The 18753-nt window shown below is 40.9% G+C and overlaps 1 protein-coding gene across 1 annotated transcript in view; it reads left to right on the top strand.

Annotated features, from left to right (window-relative positions):
- LOC148036014 (Guanylate-binding family protein) overlaps nucleotides 1–18753 on the top strand; it is a 76442-nt gene that overhangs the window by 23571 nt on the left and 34118 nt on the right. Inside the window, exons 3-6 of the mRNA XM_087678017.1 lie at nucleotides 909–1070; nucleotides 1166–1231; nucleotides 1503–1646; nucleotides 18443–18556. Of these exons, the coding sequence (XP_087534143.1) occupies nucleotides 909–1070; nucleotides 1166–1231; nucleotides 1503–1646; nucleotides 18443–18556 (486 nt within the window). The remainder of the gene's footprint in view (nucleotides 1–908; nucleotides 1071–1165; nucleotides 1232–1502; nucleotides 1647–18442; nucleotides 18557–18753) is intronic.

Genomic DNA, 18753 nt, shown 5'->3' with positions numbered 1-18753 from the left:
TTGGCAATTTCACAAGTACAACTTGTAATGTAGACAGAATTGCCCCATTCCTAGGACCTGAGATAAGACCCATTGCCATAGCTAGATACAAGAGTCTCAGAAAGCGTTGGGCCAAGATTCTGATGTAGCAAGAAATTTAACCAAACAATTTGAGTAACTGAAAAGAGAGAGTGGAGGAATGAATCGAATGATCAGCCATGTGTCAGTGATTGCCGTTCTGCTAGAGGGGTGAGTTTGCTGAAGCCATCGGAGCAAAGCAACTGGAGTGTCACTAGGAGAAAGGCACCTTGTTGCAGTAAGGACTTTTAAATGCCAAACAAGAGTTCTATGTACATTGACAAAGGAAAAACGAGTACCAATCCATACAATATATGTTTTCTATGGCTTTGTTTTTCTTGCTTATTTCTGAAGTAAGGCAGGCAGGTGCATTTTTTCTGATCAAGAGACTTGCTCATACATTAAGATCTCACTTGTTTTCTTACCCACTCAAAAAACATTTGACAGTGCTGTGTGTATCCTTGTGCACATGTTCTTACCTTCATGTCACAGCAGAATATTGCTTATTCATTTCTGACTTCAAACTTGTACAGAGACATGATTTTTCTTTTCTTATCCAATATGTTTAGTTATATTTCAAGTGCCCTAAGTGCAACTCATGCCCAATCAAGATTTATACTTTACAATCAATAAGGTATCATGCACAAACAAATTTTTGATACTGCGCAATGTTCCATCAGTTGAGGGTGGTTTCATTGGCCCATTGGACTCACTGCTATGCAACCTCTCTAGGCCTGATTGCGGCTAGTCAAGGCAATGAGTTTTGGTCATGTGTAACCTTGAAAGTGTGATTCTAGCCTAGGAGGAAGTTTATTTTGAAGTCTTGATCTCAAAATGTCACTGGTTGAAAGCTTTTAGGAAGGAGCAGTGGCTTCCAAGTAGCTTCAACGCATAGGCCATGCACAAAAGGTCTGTGGATGTGGAGCACCCCATTGAAAAGAATAGCTGCTGATGGAACAGAGTACAGTCTTTTGCTTCTGGACAGCGAAGGGATAGATGCTTACGACCAAACTGTATAGCCCAAATTTTATTTCTGTTTGGAAGTTTTTTTCAGTTTTGCAGCATTGCTCAACATCCTGTACTTACTGGGGAAGCTTTCCTTTTCCAGGGAACATACAGCACTCAAATATTCTCCTTAGCTGTGCTCTTATCCAGCATGTTCGTTTACAACCAGGTTAGGTTTGTAAGCTAATATTTCTAACATGGCCATGATTATGGCCAATTTGTTTCTGCATGTCATGTGCATAAAGTGTCTCTTTTCCTTGTATAATTTTAGGAATGCTCTGATTGCTGGATTCACCTTGCTGTTTGCATTGTCATATGCACGTGAAATGCATGTATGTATTTACAGATCCTGCATGTGTTGGTGTGACATCTCTTCACTGGATGTTTTTGATTCTGGAAGTGCTTCAGATCTCAATCCTGCACGTTTTCATTTAATCTAGATGGGGGGCATTGATGAAGCAGCATTGGATCGCCTATCTTTGGTTACAGAAATGACCAAACACATAAGAGTAAGGGCTTCACAAAATCAATCTTCAGCTGCTGAATTGGGACAGTTTTCACCAGTGTTCCTGTGGCTTTTACGGGTAAGAACCTGTGGTTTAGTTTAGAAGTTTCTCTATGGCTTGGGGAAAAAGGTTACCCTGTCTTATACATCTCTTTTGTTGAGGGTTTTAGGAAAGTAGGCACCCTTAGATACAATGACTTTGCAAAGTAACATACTGTACAAAACTGCTATCTGAAAAGCATGCTTCTTAAGCGCACAACTGAGTCTTATTACGTAAGGTTCCTCCTCTTGGCTGATTCTTTTTGCGAGTTATCATTCTAATTTAAAGTGATGTCCTGCTGTGAAATGACAGATTGAACCACCTTTTTTTTTGCATTGGAAGGTGAAAATTTGCAGCTGTTTATTCTCATGACTCTTTTGAAAAGTGCAGAGGGGGCATTTCGGTCTTAGTCTTTTGTATGTGCTGACACATGTTTGGTTTGAATCATAGCCACACATAATGAACATCTAGTCTCAAATGCAAGAAGCTCATTCAATCTTATGCAAAAGTTCTAAGCATCTTGGTTTCGAGTGATTTGTTCAAGCTCGAGGAGGATTTGAGCACAATGAGTATCTCGCCATATGATTGCAGCTACTTTGGATGAGTCTGGCCCACTTGCTACCCTGAACTGACCCATGTAGCCTAACCAAATCATGTGGACCAAAAGTAGCTTTCTTTGACCACCCAGCCAGTCAGACTGTACTCTTTTAGCAACTTCTAGCTGTTGATACAGTATTGTTGTGTGCAACGAAATGTTATAGATTGACACCTCCTGAATCTTTGGATGACTCCCTATGATCTGCACAATGAACCTGTCTCTCAGTCCTATATGCTTTTCCCTTGCAGTTAGTAGGCTTAACGAGAAAAGAATCTTGGTGCCTTTCTTTTCTTTGGTTAATCATTTGCAGTATGTTGTTTGCCCAAATAAATGTAGTGTATGTTATCATTGCCTTTTTACATTCTACAATGGACAAGGGTGTTGACTTGTTTGAGGCTTATTCATGACCCCTCCTAACTTCTAGAAGTGATCACAATCCTTAAAGCCAACAAAACTTGTCTTGCTGGTATTATCCTCTGTTGAGAAACCACTTTTTCACTTTACACACTTCATTTAGGGTTTTGCACTAGCAGCCCTAAAAAGGGCAGCCCTAAAATAGGGTTGGTGTCCACATTTTGGCCACTTTTTCAGTGGGTGTCCACACAGTGGTGCGCAACCCTAGACAGCTTATGCCTATAAATAGGCAATTACTTTATTCATTCTTCACCAGCACCAACACCACCTCAGTCATTCTTCACCCCTCTTTTTGCGTCACTCCCACACTCTTTACTCTTCTCTCCACTGCGGCCCATACCCCTACTAGAGGACATTGTAGTTCGTGGTCACCCTTCCTCTTCTCCTCGAGGCTCTCTGTCCCATTACTCAGGTTCTACGCTTGGAAACTCCACCTTGTTGGCATCATCATGAGACTGTTGGTGACAACACTCCTACCTTGGCGTTAATCCTCCATAGTTGGCGACCTCTTCCTCTCCCTTTTGGCTTTGCCAGATTTGCATTTGGGTGCTTGGGGATCTCCTCCACATGTGGAATCACCTTCTCTAGCTTGGCATTAGTATCTTTTTGCTTGGTGTCACACCACATGTGGTGTCAATTTTTGCAGCCCTAGGTACTTGCGTTTTTGGGTTGATAGGACTCACAAATCGTGTTTACTCTCCTAGTGGCTGTCCCTTATTTTGGTGTCATCGTCCATCCCTTGCGTCAGCATTTGGGCTGCTCTCCTTGCGTTTGACAGCTCTGGCACACTTTGGGATTTGTGTTTTGTTGCCTAGGCTACTCCTTGTCATTTAAGGATTGCGGTTCGCTCCCTCGATAGTTGCCCTTCATCTTTTAGTGATTAGTTCCATAGTCCATTCCTCAGAGGAGTGCATTTCTCTCCCTTCACTATGCAGATTTCCACAAGTGCTGCTGCCTGATGCAGACAAGACAATGCAATTATCATCTGAGCTTCGGCTTCACTGTATCAACTTTTCTTCTCATAGCATGATTCAATGTATCATCACTGTGTTTCTGAGTTTCTCTTCCCTCTTAGTGTTTGCAATACATACATTGTGTTTCTCCTTGTAAAACCTACTATCTCTTTGGTTTCTTTGTCATTTTTTGACATGGTATCATATCATACCTATTTTCTTGACATGGTATTAGAGCCAGAGGCGCTCAGTGAACCACGAAGATCCTTTGCACATCAGAGAAGTTAAAGATAGGTTGCAGGTTTGGTATCATCTACTGATTTTCCCCTTCATTTCCGTTGCATCACCAAGAGATAGAGATACCCTCTCCCAGCCACCCTTCCTTTGACACTTTAGTGCTAGGACTTCTCCACATGCAGATGGACAAACCGCTTGGTGTTCCTATTCCGGCATCATCGGAACCCCCATTGATGCTTGCCGACATGGGCCTTTGCTCCCTATACCCCGGGAGTATATGTGCCACCTTTTAGATTTTTATGCTCAAGGCAATACGATGCATGTGATGCACTCTAAGCCTTTTCGATTGACGATAGTCCCTTCGTCATTAGATGATTTAGAGTCTGTGATCCATGAGTTTTTAGATTCCCTCTCCCTCGTAGAGGAGGTACAAACGGGGATGTACTCTCTTTGCCCCCCTCAAAGGGGGCTTCTACTTGTTCAGCTTAGATCAGCAGGGCCTTGGAGGTTCAGCTACGACTTGGTGACGAGGCCTTCGAATTCCTTCCAGCACGGAGTTACGGAGCTTGTGGCTTCTCTCTTGGGTGGAAATCTTGGATCTCCGGGATCCTCTACATCTTCTTCGTATCTGTCTTTGCTTCTCTTTCTTTATCCCTTTTTGGGCTTGAGAGGGGGCGTTGAGAAACCACTTCTTCAGTTTACACACTTTATTTAGGGTTTCACATTGATAGCCCCAAAAAGGGATGATGTCCACATTTTGGCCACTTTTTTGGTGGGCGCCCACCTAGCGGTGTGCTGCCTTAGACAGCTTAGGCGTATAAATTGGTAGTCACTTTATTCATTCTTTACCCCTCTTCCTCTATCACTTCCACACTCTTTCCTTTTCTCTCCATTGGTGTCCATACCTCTATTGGAGGACATCACAATTCATGGTCACCTTTCCTCTTCTCCTTCAGGTGCCTTGTCCCATTACTCAGGTCCTACATTTGGAGACTTCACCTTGTTGGCGTCATCATTAGACTATTGGCGACAACACTTCTACCTTGGCGTCAGTCCTCCATAGCTGGTGATCTCTTTCTCTTCCTCAAGCTTCACTAGATTTGCGTTTGGCTGCTTGGAGACCTCCTCTACATGTGGCATCACCTTCCCCAGCTTGGTATCAACATCCTCCTACTTGATACACCCCACATTTGGTGTCAGTTTCTGTAGCCCTAGATACTTGTGTTTTTGGGTTGATAGGTCTTCACAGGCTGCGTTTACCCTCCTGGTGGCTGTCGCTTCATCTGGCATCATTATCCATCCCTTGGCGTCAGCATTTGGGCTGCTCTCCCTGTGTTTGACAGCTTTGACACACTCTGGGATTTGCGTTTTGCTGCTTAGGCATTTGAGGATTGCGGTTTGCTCCCTTGATAACTAGCGATCATCTTCCATATCTTTGACGGCATCAAAAGACTGTGGTTTGCTCCCTCGAGAGTTGTACTTCACCTTCCAATGATTACCTCAATAGGCCGCTGCTCGAAGGATTGCATTTCGCTCCCTTCAAAGTGCAAATTTCCACAAGTATTGCCGCTTGATGCAAATAGGATCGTGCAGTTATCGTCTGAGCTTCAAGTCTGTTGTATCAGCTTTTCTTCTCATTGCATTATTTAGTGTATCATCATTGTGTTCTTCTTCTGTTTGCGAGTTTCTCTTCTCTCAGTGTTTGCTGTACACACTATGTTTCTCCTCGCAAACCCTACTATCTCTTTGTTCTGTTTGTTATTTTTTGACATGGTATTGGAGCATACCTATTTTCTTGGCATCCTCCACTTTCAATGAGGTCTTATAAACAATATTGTCATATGTAAAAACATGCTTCATTGGTTACTTGAGGGTCCGAGGTGAGTTTCTATGCACGCCAATCTTGTATTTGCACGGTAAACCCCTAACTAAGCCTCTTACCTTTTGTGAGTTTTCTATTCCTTTGAGTGGTAGTGTGGTCATTCTATATTTGGCAACACAAGAGTGTGTGAAAGTACCCCCATTTTACATTGATCCCAAGTTTCGCATGCTTGTTTTTGCTTAATGATAGGGGTAAATTCTTTGACAATCTCATGTTGGAAAATTTTGGAAGTGCAAGATATTAACCTCACACTACACTGAGTTCATATGCTTTTGCGGTGTCTTGTTCTTATGACCCTGCCATACATGATGTAGGCCTTTTAGCAGAGGAGAGTGAGTAGGATTGGTACTTTTATAGTAGTGCTAATAAGCACATCACCTCATGCATGCACCTTTTCGTTTCTTTGGTTGACGCTACATAAGGTGGGCATCACGCATGCCAACAATGCTACTTATATATTAAAGACATTGGGGAAATCCTTATCAATGCAGTGAATGGGGATGTCACCTTAGAGGATGTTTTGTATGTACCTGGCATTCAAAAGAACTTGTTATCTGCATCAATCATTGCTACTAGTGGCTTTGAAGTTTGCTTTGTTGGGCTATGATGTATGGTTAAGGACACATCATGATGATGATGTGATTGCCATCATTGGTACTTTATGCCGTGGCTTGTACAAAATTCATGTTTATGATTGGCATTCACTTGGTCCTTGTAAATGGCCAAGAGCTGATTCTATAGGATGTCAAGTCCACAAGGGTTCTATGTTGATTGTTAAAGGCAGCAAAAAGGGGACTTTGTACTATTTGCATTGTCAAGTATTACGTGGCAAGTTCTTGGCTGCGGTTGAAGTTCAATCACAGATGGAACTTTGGCACAAAAGACTTGGTCATATGAGCCAAAAGGGCCTTCAGATTCTCTCCTCTTTAGGAAGATTTGATGTAAAAGGCTCTAGTCTTGATTTTTGTAATGATTGCATACATGGAAAACATGTGAAGTCTCCTTATAACCTTGGTGTCGTTAAGAAGCCCAATGCTCTCGCTTTAGTGCACTTTGATGTGTGCACTATGCTTGGTATTTCATATGGGGGTGCATGTTACTTTGTCACTTTTCTTAATGATTTTAGTAGAAAGTCATGGGTGTATGTATTAAAGAGTAAAAAGGAAGTGCTGGATACCTTTAAAAGGTTTCATGCTTTTGTTGCCGCACAAAGAGGACTTAAGTTAAAAACTACAAGAATGGATAATGGGGGGTGAGAGTGTTTCTAATGAGTTCAAGAAGTTTTGTGAGATGCATGGTATTAAAAGGGAGTTGACAGCTCCTTACAATCCAATATCAAATGGCGTGGCTGAAAGATATAGTCACACAATTTGTGAGAGAGTTAGATGCATGCTGTCCACAACTAATCTCCCGCAACAGCTCTGGGGAGAGGCTCTTAAAACTAGAGTTTATGTATGCAATCGCTCTCCAAATCGTGCATTGGAAAATTGCATTCTTGAAGAGGTATTGTTTGGCAAACTTGCTTCATATGACCATTTTTGTGTCTTTGGTTGTGATGCCTTTGTGCATGTACCTGTAGAATAGAGGACCAAACTAGACATGAAATCCATTAAGGGCATCTTTATGGGATATGGAGATGAGGGAGAGATGGGTTATAGAGTTTGGCTTCCTCAGGACAAGAAGATTGTAGGGAGCGGAGATGTAGTATTTAATGAGGCAAAGTTGCTGAAACATGCTACACAAGGTGACCTTGATAAAAAAAAAAGGTCAAATTTCAACATGAACAGCCAACCATTCAACAGCCATTGGCTGAAGATTTTGTTCTTTTTGATATTGAAAATGAGGAGTAACCCATTATGCCACAGCTAGAAGATAATGGACAGCTAATAGATGCACATGATGGAATAGAACAGCAAGAAGAACATGCTGAAAACAAGTTACATCAGCAAGAAAATGTTGAAAATTAGCAACCTGATAATGATGTGCATGTTCTTGAGGATATAGACCCATTGCCTGTCAATACATATCATTGGGTAAGAAGGTCTACACATGTTAAAAGGCAGCCACAGAGGTTTCAGCTATCTTTGGATTCCATTTTGTTGACTGATGAGGGTGAGCCTTTGATATTCGGAGAGGCACAGTCATGTAAAAACAAGAGAAAGTGGAAGCTTGCTATACAGGAAGAGATGAAGTCTTTGTATGCAAATAACACTTGGGAGCTTGTACGTTTGCCCAAGGATAGGAAAGCTATCCCTAATAAATAGGTTTACAAAGTGGAATGTATTGATGGGAAGTCCAAGTACAAGGCATGGTTGGTTGCTAAGGGCTATACACAAAAGGAGGATATAGACTTCCGGGAGATTGATTTACTAGTGGTGAAGATGACTACGCTCCGTGTTTTGTTTGCTCTCACTGCATCCTTGGATTTAGAGTTGGATCAGATGGATGTGAAGACCCCCTTTTCTTCATGGTGATTTGGATGAAGAGCTGTACGTGAAACAACCAGAAGGCTTTGCCATCCCAATGAAAAAGCATTTAGTTTGTAAGTTGAAACACAACTTGTATGGGTTGAAACAAGCCCCTAGACAATGGTACAAAAAGTTTGATACCTTCATGCTTAACCATAAATTTAAACACAATCATGCAAATCACCGCTTATATACTAAAAAGGTTGATGGTGGAAGTTTTATTGTGTTGGTCTTATATGTGGATGACATGTTGATTGTAGGAAAGCATAAGAGTACTTTGAATGCTCTTAAAAGGTAGCTAAGTCTTCTTTATGAAAGATTTGGGGGCAGTTCAACACATTTTGGGCATGCGCATTAAAAGATATAGGGGGTAGTACTTGTTGTTTCTCTCACAAGACAGGTACATTAGCAAAGTACTTGACAAGTTTAATATGGCTGATGCTAAGCTTCTTGGTGTGCCTTTACCACCAAATACAAAGCTTAGCAAAGCTGATTGCCCAAAGGATGATTAGCAAAGTTGATTGCCCAAAGGATGCTGTAATTGCTAGTGCTATGAAGGGTATACCTTATGCATCAGCTTGTGGATCTTTGATATATGCTATGGTTGCAACTTGCCTTGATATTGCTAATGTAGTGGGAGTTGTTAGCATTTCATGTCTAACCCTGGCAAGCCACATTGGAAAGGTGTGAAATGTATTTTCAGATATTTAAAAGGTACACAAGAGAAGTGTATATGCTATAGAAAGGGTACACTAGAGTTGTAGGGATTTTGTGACTCGGACATGGTAGGAGATCTTGACACTAGGAAATCTACCATTGGTTATGTCTTTACTTTGGCTGGTGGGGCTATCTCTTGGTGTTCAAGGTTGTCGAAAATTGTGGCATAGAAGCTTCTAAGGAATATATTTGGCTTAGCCGTTTGGTCAAGGACTTTGGTTTTTTCTTCACGTACTCCAGTACTTGGTTGTGATAGCTAGAGTGCCTTTTTGTTTGGCTAAGAATGCTATGTTTCATGCATGTACCAAACACATGGATGTTTGGTACCACTTTATACGACAAGTCTTGGAAGATGGAATTGTCACATTGACTAAGATCAAAACCCAAGATAACCTTATAGATATTCTCATTAAGAGTCTTGCAAAGACTCAATATGAGCATTGCATGTGATTAGTGTGAGTTGGTTAGCTTAAAGGTACCACTTCGGGCCTTGAAGTGGCAGGTTGTTGGGTCTAAAGTCCCTTTGTCTCCATGTAGAGTTATACAAGTGTGAAGACACCCTTATTTGTACCCTAACATATAAATACATTTTATTCTTTGTGTACGATAACAATCTAGTACACTCATCTTAGGATTCTCTCACTCTCACACTCAACACTGTTGCTCCACTTTTGACTCGCACTCCCACTATGCACTCATCCCTTCAGGGAGTGTGGGTTCCATACGAAAATTGCAGCTTGTGCATAGTGATGTATATGGATCTATGTGTAGTCCTTCTCTTAGTGGATGCGTCTACTTTGTTATCTTCATTAACGACTACACATGTCACACTTGGATGGTTGGCTTGAAGGTCAAGTGAGATGTATTCTCATGCTTTCAGCATTTTATTGCCATGGTTGCAGACGCATGTCCTTCTCTTAGTTGCTGCAACTTGGTTACTCTTTGCGTTGATAGAGGAGGGGAGTACATGTCAAAGGGATTTGTAGCATTTCTTTCTTGTAGGGGCATTATTAATCAGTGTACCACACCTTATACACTATAACAAACTGGTCTTGCTGAGGGCAAGAATAGATCTCTTATGGAGATGGCGAGATGTATGCTTAAAGAAAAGTTTTTGCTGAATAAGTTTTGGTTGGCTGCGGTTCATACAACTTGCTTTGTGTTGAATCATTCTCCTACTTTGGCATTAAAAATTGTCATGCCTTACGAGGCATGAAATGGTAGAAAGCTAGTGGTTGCACACATGCATACTTTTGAATGTCTTGCCTATACTCGTGTTTTGTCTCAAAAGAGATACAAGTTGCATGACAAAGTGATTAAATGCATTTTTATTGGGTACAATATTGAGAGCACAAGCTATTAGTTGTATCAATTGATTACAAGCAAATTGCTCGTCAGTAGAGATGTTCTCTTTGCTGAAAAGTAAGAAATGCCTTTTTGTGAGTGCAAAAATCAACCAATTGTTGGCCTTGAAGATGTGTTTGATTTGCTTATGCCATTATTCAGATCATTGCCAAAGATTGTTGAGCATTCACCCACTTAATGTCATGGACCATTGCAACAAATTTCACAACTTGCCCACTCTGATTTTCAACCTAATGTTCCCTCCATTGAGGCTGCTGATCATGATGATGTAGAGAGAGGGTTGCTATTTTGGAAGCAAAGATGATGCCTAGATGGCTGTTGGATACCTTATGGGACAACAAACATATTGGCCCTCTTCTTGGATGTACTCGAGGACGACCTCATTAGGCATTAGGAAACGTTACAAATTGTGCTTTATTGGCCATTGCTTGTGGTGAAGAGCCTCTTTGTGTTGAGGATGCTTTTGGAGGATAAACATTGGCAGTATTCCATGTAATCAAAGTTGCAAAGTGTTGAAGATAGTCATGTGACTTGCCTAAAGGTAAGCATGCCGTTGGTACTAAGTGGGTCTTTAAGCTTAAACGTCATATAGACGGTAGCATTGATTGCTACAAAGCTAGATTGTGGCAAAGGGTTATGCTCGTAGATAGGGTGTTGGTTATGAAGAGACCTTTGCATCCATGTTACGTATGACGACCATTTGTACACTCATTGCTTTGGCTGCACATCACTGCTCGAATGTGCATCAGCTTGACATTATGACTGCTTTCTTAATGGTGACTTCAATGAGGAAGTTTGTGTTAGCATATTGCACTCTCTTTAGCTACATGTATCTACAGTGACAGTCAAACCGCATTGGTAGTTGCACGAAATCCAGTATTTCATGCACGAACAGAGCACAATGAGGTTCATTATTACTATGGTAGAGAAAGACTCCATACAGGGGAGATTGATTTAGTCTATATGCCTAAAGAGGGCATTGTAGAGATATACATGAAGGCTCTATTTAAAGAAAAGTGCAAAGCTTTTCGCAAAGCTTAAGGCTTACTTCCATTTAGGGATTGATCTTTGACATCCTTGTTTCATTCATGTTATTCACTCCATGGGGGTTGTTAAATACACCTTGTATTTTCCTTTGAGTTGTTTTGGTGGGAACACACCTCATCCATAGACACTTTTTATCCCCTTGTGTGGGAGAGGTTGTTTCTTAGTGTGAACACACTTCTATGTGTAGGTTTATATAACCTTAGGGTTGTACCTTGTGTTCTGATTTTTGTAATTCATCCTAGTGAAGATACTCTTGCACGCTTTTACATGTCTCTATTCTCACTCTCTCTCTTTACTCCACTTCTTGTTTGTCAACCTGTCCATTCAATCCAATAGGATTTTGACATTGGTGATGCACTTGTTGCTTCCTTGGCTCTTGCTTTTGCTTCAAGGAGGTTTTGCAAAATTTTGAGGAGCTCTTTGAAGATTATCCACTCTTACATGGTGTCTATTTCTTGCAACAACTCTTTTCCTTCCTCCAATCACCTTTTTCCTTTAGGATCCTTGCTTGCAAGCCTATCCTTGCCATATGGTCCTCGAGGCCCATCCATTGTACGGGGGATTTCAATGCTTTCGGTAGCTCCTAGCTATTGTTATTTGTTTGGGCTAATGACTTAGCTCATCCATTCTTGGTTGGATACCCTTCTTTGTGTGAGCCTTCAAAGGTCTCTCCATTTCCATTGCTATATTTAGACCACCCATTTCTCTCGGCTTCTCTTTGGAGAGGGGGTCATAGTTTTAGATCGAATTTCTCTTTTAGAGAACGACATTGATATCTACTTATCCTTCCCTTGTTTGTCTACTACCCTTCTGGATGCCCATTTGTTTCACATTCGGCAAGGGGCTCAACTCTTTAAGGCAAACCTCACATCCCATTGGGTAGATGATATCATCTGCATTCTAGAAAATGGCCTACCGGAGCAACCATGCAGCTGGGCGATATCTCCAAGTGCTAAAGATCTTGTGTTTGTCATCCAGTAGGGCTAGGTTGGCTCTTGGTCCTCCTTGTTTCTATATAGCTTATGGTGCCTTCTATAGTCCCTCACTATTGTCTCATAGTTGGGTTTGAGGCTTGGCTCACCCATCCCCAACTAGGGTTTTTTCGAGTGATCCGTTCGAGGCCTTTGCGTTTACGTTGCCCTTTGGTGGCCTTCCATTTGATTAGATTTTTTGTATGGAGAGGTGGTCTTGCTCCTTGAATGGCTTTCTTTATGAACAGATTTCGTCGGCATTGGCACTCTTCTTGCCACCCTTGGATCTCGGATCCACATCTTCTTTGGCCTTGCACTACATCCAAGATTTGAGAGGGGATATTTAGTAGTCGTGTGTGCCTTGTGTGCTCATCTCCTACCTCTGAGCCTCAAATGAGGATATTAGGAGCTTTGACATTGTATTTGTCTGTCATTTTACATGTTTTAGGCACTTTAGATGGAGGGCACATTAGTGCATTTCTTTTTGGGTACTTTTGGGTGTCCTTGGTGTCCACTTTTTGGGCATGGCAACTTTATTACTAGTTGTGGCCCCAATTTGCCTATATATAGGTGGTGTGCCCTCCCACTCTTATTATCCATCATTGATCCTTCATGATCAGCCAGCCTTCCTCATTCTCTCATCCCCTTGCTACTGTTGGGCGGCCACATTGATGCGCAGAGGTGCATGTTGGGGCTGGTTGCTGTAGCCTTGTACCTTTAGCCATTGTGGTCACATTGTTCCTTCTCTCTCTTGCGTTCTCTCTTTGTCTCTTCTCTATGTTCACTTTCCTCTTTTTGTTGCGCATTCTCACAGTTAGATGGAGGCAATGCTTTGCTTTGATCTACTCGCCATGATTTTCCTCCGTATGTGCAGATAACTTGGATTGCGATGCTTTGGTTGGGTAGTTTTGCTTGTGATGCCTTGATTGTGACTCTTTTCACGTTGCTTTGACGTGGGACTTCTTAGCCATTTATCCTCTTTATGGCTAGTTGTCACTTTGTTTGCTCTTAAGAGCAAGGCTATATATTTTGTATGGTTGGACTTGTTTTAAAAGAGGTCAGCTAGATCGGTTACTTTTTGGCTATTTATGATTGCCTAGTTCACTTTGCTTATCATCACATCTCTCTCTTCTTGAGATCGTGGTCATCCTTTGGTGTTGTTCGTAGTCAATCTTCTTCAACAAAATCAATATTTTCTCTCTCCACTTTCTCACTTGATGGAATTTTTTCACTTGTGTTGCTCAATTTTGTCCCATTAATGCACTGTCTCTCTTGCACTCATGTAGGGACTTAAGTCCGAAGTCATCAACATGATATGCAATCGTGTTTCATTCAATGTTAGACATGTTTTGTGTTTTATTTTTTGTGTTCTTTCTTTCTTTCTTAGTTGCACGGTTATGTTTGTGCGTCATTCACAGAATGATATTCCCCTTTGTCTATTGAGCCTAGTGATGTTGAAAAAGTGTAACCTGTTTTCCTTGATTGGAAAAATGTGGGATATCGAATGTTAGTTTGTGTTCTCTCTCTCTCTCTCTCTCTCTCAAAATTGCATGGTTGTGTTCTTGTGCACATTTATAGAATGATGTTCTTCTTTGTCGATTGAGCCTCAAGATGTTGAAGAAAAAGTGTGATACGTCACATGTTTGCATGCTTGGAAAAATCTGTAATATTGAATGTTAGTTTGGGTGCTCTTGGCAAATCCAAATTTTCTAAACAACTTTGATAATTTGAGCAGCTATGTATTTGTTATAATGCAAGGAAATTTACTCGGAGAATTGGGATTTGTAGCATAAAGAGTGAGAACCAAATCAATAGAAGTAACAAAGAATTTTGAGAGAATGATAAAATGATAATGCATCAGTGACTAAATGAATGAACACACTCAAGGAACAAAGCGAGGATATGAGGTGTCATAAAATGGATGTTCACGTAGTGGAGGGGTCACTAGAATGAGAAATGAACTTAATGATTTAATTATACTTCAGCAAGGGTTTCAATTAAAATGAACTTTAGTTTTGATACCCCTAGCTCCTAGCATGGTGATTATTGCATAGGTAGTGAAGGATTTGACAGTGGGCTTGTAGTGGATTGTCATGAGGACGTGAAATTTTCACTTAATGCTTTTTGGATACATAAGTTGGGACACTTAAGTTGTGCACATGTGAGGTGCAAATGTGAGTCGCGGTGATAGACTATCCTCGCTTTAGCAGGGGGGGACATTGGTAGAAGTGGTGGTGGATAGGTACCAATGGGGTGCTTACGTTAGATCTTGGTTAAGGACATTCAATTTCCACTTGGAAAGGACTTTTGGTGTAGTGTGTGTTTAAATGATTTACTGTCCTAAATTAAGGTTTCTTGACACTTAGGATTTAAAATTGAGGTTGGTTACCATCTAATGTTATCTTAATGATGGCAAGGCCAAAGGAATGTGCAGCTCGTTTCTGCATGTGGAGGCCCCAATGAAAATGGAAATTTGCTAAATGTCAAGTTTGGGACAGTTTTGGGCTGCATGCAAGTGTATCTTCCATGATGGGCTGTTTTTCTCCTGTTCTGGGCTGTCTGGGGCAGATCTGAGGGTGGAGAACAGAGTTGTGAGTAGGGAAACGGTTGTTGAACCTTCAATTTAGTGGGGCAACTTGATTTAGAGCAGATTTTGCGGGCTGTAAACAGCAGGAAACCCTAAAAATAAGGTTATTGACAGTTATGCCTGCATAAATTAGGGTTTCAAACAGCAACAAAACCCTGAAAATCAGCATGTGATCTGATTTTTTCTCTAGAACAGCAGGGAATAGCTGTTACAACACTTTCTTGACATTGGATTGAAGGTTTCTCCCTCCTCTACTGTTCTTCTCCCTCATCTCAACAAATCTGAGAATATCAAGCATTGTTTTGTTGAATTCAGACCTAATTAATGCTGTAATTAAGGTTTATTGAATGTCTCGAGAAGTATGCCATTGATTCTCAGCCATTCTCACTTTTGCTCAATTGTTTTGAAGGTGGGCAACATTGTTTATGTTGTCAAGGCCCTAATTTATAGCAGAGATTAGGGTTTCTTAGCCCAATCGAAGTGTGGTCCCTTAAATAGAAGCCCAAAAATCAGAGCAATTGCTGGAAACAAAGTATTTACAGCAGATCTGATAGAGATTGTACATCCACATTGAAGTCAACTTGCTTGCAGGTGTTCTCGATTCAATTGTGCCCGAATTGTGTTAGAATTGAGGGGCAAAGTGGATGGTGATGCTATTGGTCATTGGTGACGGTACAAAGTATTGGAATTTGTAGAGAGATTAGTCTACATCTCTATGTATTGCAGATTCATAGTAATACAAGTTAAAGGAATACCACAAGGGGCGCCAGTTTTGGGATCAATTGGGTGTTAACTATCCAAGATTTTGGTGGTAAAGTCTTATCTCAGATTTGTGAATTTATTTGGTTGCTGTAATGAGTGTTAAATTAGATTATCTACCACTCCTTCCAAGAAGGAAAGCTGGTTTCATGGTTCCATTGTTGGGATTCATCAAGTCTTTTGAGTAGGTGGGCTCAAGATACTTAATTGCAAGCCAATGTATTTGCATTTTTTAGAATTGATGATAAGTTAGAGTGCATATCAACGAGCATGTCATTACCATATCCTAGTGATATGGGTTCAAGCAATGGTGATGCATCATGGTTTGAAGATTAGAGAGCATTGAAGGGAGTGCAATGTGCGAGTTTGAAATGGGCACACAACATGAGCGAGGTGTTGAGATTGTGGGATTCGACAAAGAAGCGGGTCCTTGAAGGCCTCCAAATGTTGATGACCAACAAGGTGAAGATGAGTGCTTTCAACAAGGTTAAAAAAAGAAATTACTGTCTAAAGCTCTAGGATAGTATGAGTTGCAAAAAAGCGAGGCAGTTCAACCTCAAGAAGCACCAAATGCTATCAATGAGTAGAAGCAAATGCTGGCTATGGGCAAGCACGACGGATGCATGACAATCTTGGAAATGCCAATTTGGTGACTTTTTGGACAGCAAAGTATGCATTCGAATGTAAGGCATGCAGGATACTTTGGTGGAGGTTTCATATTTCATGCAATGGCTGGTCATGGTTTAGCTATGGGTAAGCAATGCATGGTTCTATATATCCAAGAATGATAGGTGGTATGCAAAATCCAATGTGCCCAACAAAAATGTTTGGAAATGAGTGTGTATGGCAAAACAATGAAGTTTGAAGTACCTAGTGGTGTGCAAAACAAATTGAAAGCTTTAACCTTTATTCAATTGTTTGATGTGGCATACTTAGGATGGAACTTCATTGAGTCATCGTAAGCTCACAAGGTAGCCACATTTTTGAAGGGAAATACATTGTGGTAGAGCTCCGTCAACATGGGTATAGTTTAAGCAAGTGTTTGCTTTTGCATGGTTGAGGAGTACCTTTGAAGTGGATGTAACGATCGCATGGCATAAGTTGGATGCTTTCGTGTGCAAAGAGAGCAATACAATAAGAGGTTTTGGAAGGCATTACTGCCTATTACTTCCTTTTGTGCTGTTTCCCTTGGACCAGAGAGAGATCTATTGAATATGAGAAAAAGGCCTAGAACCTAGTTCAAGTTTTGGGGAGATAAAGTTTCCATGTTCTACTTGGTTAGATTTCAGGATTGGTTCACCTATGGATGATGCAAATGGATGGAGGGTGGCCTGGTAGATCATTCTTAGTGTTGCACTTTGCCTTTATATTTTAGGTAGAACTGACTTTGGGTCCGGGCTCATTCAGGCTCAGTAGAGCATATAGGGTCTAGAGTATTGGTTGGTGCTTAAGGGGGAGGTTGCACCTCCACTCCCCTAGGGATGAACAGCTCGATTATGTAGTGGATTTTGGATATACTAAGTTTGCATCCAGGGTATTGTATGCGATATTTCTGTGATTGGGATCACACTATAGTGTACTAGTCACTTTGAGTTGGTATATGTTGACATGTATGGTTTGCACCTTGGTTGTGAAGCTATACATTTGAAAGGTTGCTAGCACTCATTGGTTCGATTGTTGCCTAGTGTAGGCAATGATGAATTCATGATCATAGTAGTGCATATATATGACAAGGATGCTTTATCTTGTATGAGAAGAGGGTTGTGTGCCTCTCCGCCTTGGGTTTAGCTACTTGTTGCTGAACCTTCCTTGAAACTTGATGGCGGTATATATGTTTGTCATGTTGTTTCCATCATCTTTAAATGCATCGTTCCTTGTTCAGTTGACATTGATGTGATAATTTTCCAACTCAACCATGGTATGCATAAAGGAAACAATCATCCCCAATGAGCATCTTCTCAAAGGCCATTGATTTGGATGGCAGCACCTAGGTGATACAAGGCTGGACAGATCTGCTCTTAAGGCTGAAAGGGCTGGAAAATTAGTTCCACAACATTATATAAATCTGCAAACTGCTTGACCTGCATCAGATGACTATAGTGATAGATTTATGTATCTAGCAACCTATGCTGATAGAATTTTGCCACAAGTACATTGAGGATGAAAAATGAGTGTGTTAAGGTAACCGTAAAACATTTCACCCTTGAAACACTGCATTTCAGTCCCGTTTCAGTATGAAAAATTTCACTCTTGGGTAGGTCATAAGTGAAATGTCACATGAAATTTCTTTTTTCCCTTGGAGTGAAATGGTTATGTGAAATGTTGCATACTGAAATGTTTCATTAGTGAAACATGTTTCGTGTTCACGCATGTGGCATGGGGAAAGGTGTTTGATGGTTACAATGGAGCATGTTGAGGTGAACATGCACATGGGAAGAGTGATAAGTGATTAACAACAAGGGGAGCCCACAAGCTGATATCAGGGCCTTTTTGGGCTGAATGATGATTTTCTCCATGGTTAAGGACTCAAATTAAACTCCTGCACTTTGTTTAGTACACAATTGGAAATAAGCCTTCTTGTTTCTGTCTCTGTGTCAAATTGTTTTCATTTCAATTATTTCTTGGCTTCTACACTTTAATTACTTTTTGTACAAGCACGTATACCTTTTGTCCACACAATTTGTAATTTGCAGGCTTTAATCTGATCAAGGCTTCTTATGCTCTTGTGAGGCAACAAATGTTAACACAGACTTCACTTTTCTGCAACCTTCAGGCAGTTGGTAACTGATTAACATGAAACAGAAATGCGCTACAAAACATTTGGATTCTTAATGCAGGATTTTTATCTGGAGCTGGCTGAACATGGTCGGCGTATCACTCCTCGAGAGTATCTTGAGTCAGCTCTGCAACCAATGCCTGGAAGTGGAAAAGCAGTTGTAGCAAAGAATGAGGTAACACAGTACCTTTGATGCAGTGGATTGAATCTTAAAAATTAAAAAAAAATTGGGGGGGGGGGGGAGGGGTGGAAAACAACTTTCCGTCATTGGTCACCTACTCGTGTTTTGGAACACATCTTTTCACAAGGGAGGGTACTTTCTTAAAGCCTGTGTGGGATATGTATCTTCCTAGAATCTCTGTTGCTATAATT

This window comes from Lygodium microphyllum, chromosome 5 (assembly GCF_053477565.2).
Source record: "Lygodium microphyllum isolate KBCC chromosome 5, Lygodium_microphyllum_v1.1.10, whole genome shotgun sequence".
Taxonomy (NCBI): Eukaryota; Viridiplantae; Streptophyta; class Polypodiopsida; order Schizaeales; family Lygodiaceae; genus Lygodium; species Lygodium microphyllum.
Note: the sequence above shows the minus strand (reverse complement) of the source record. Positions and strands in the feature narration are given on the sequence as shown.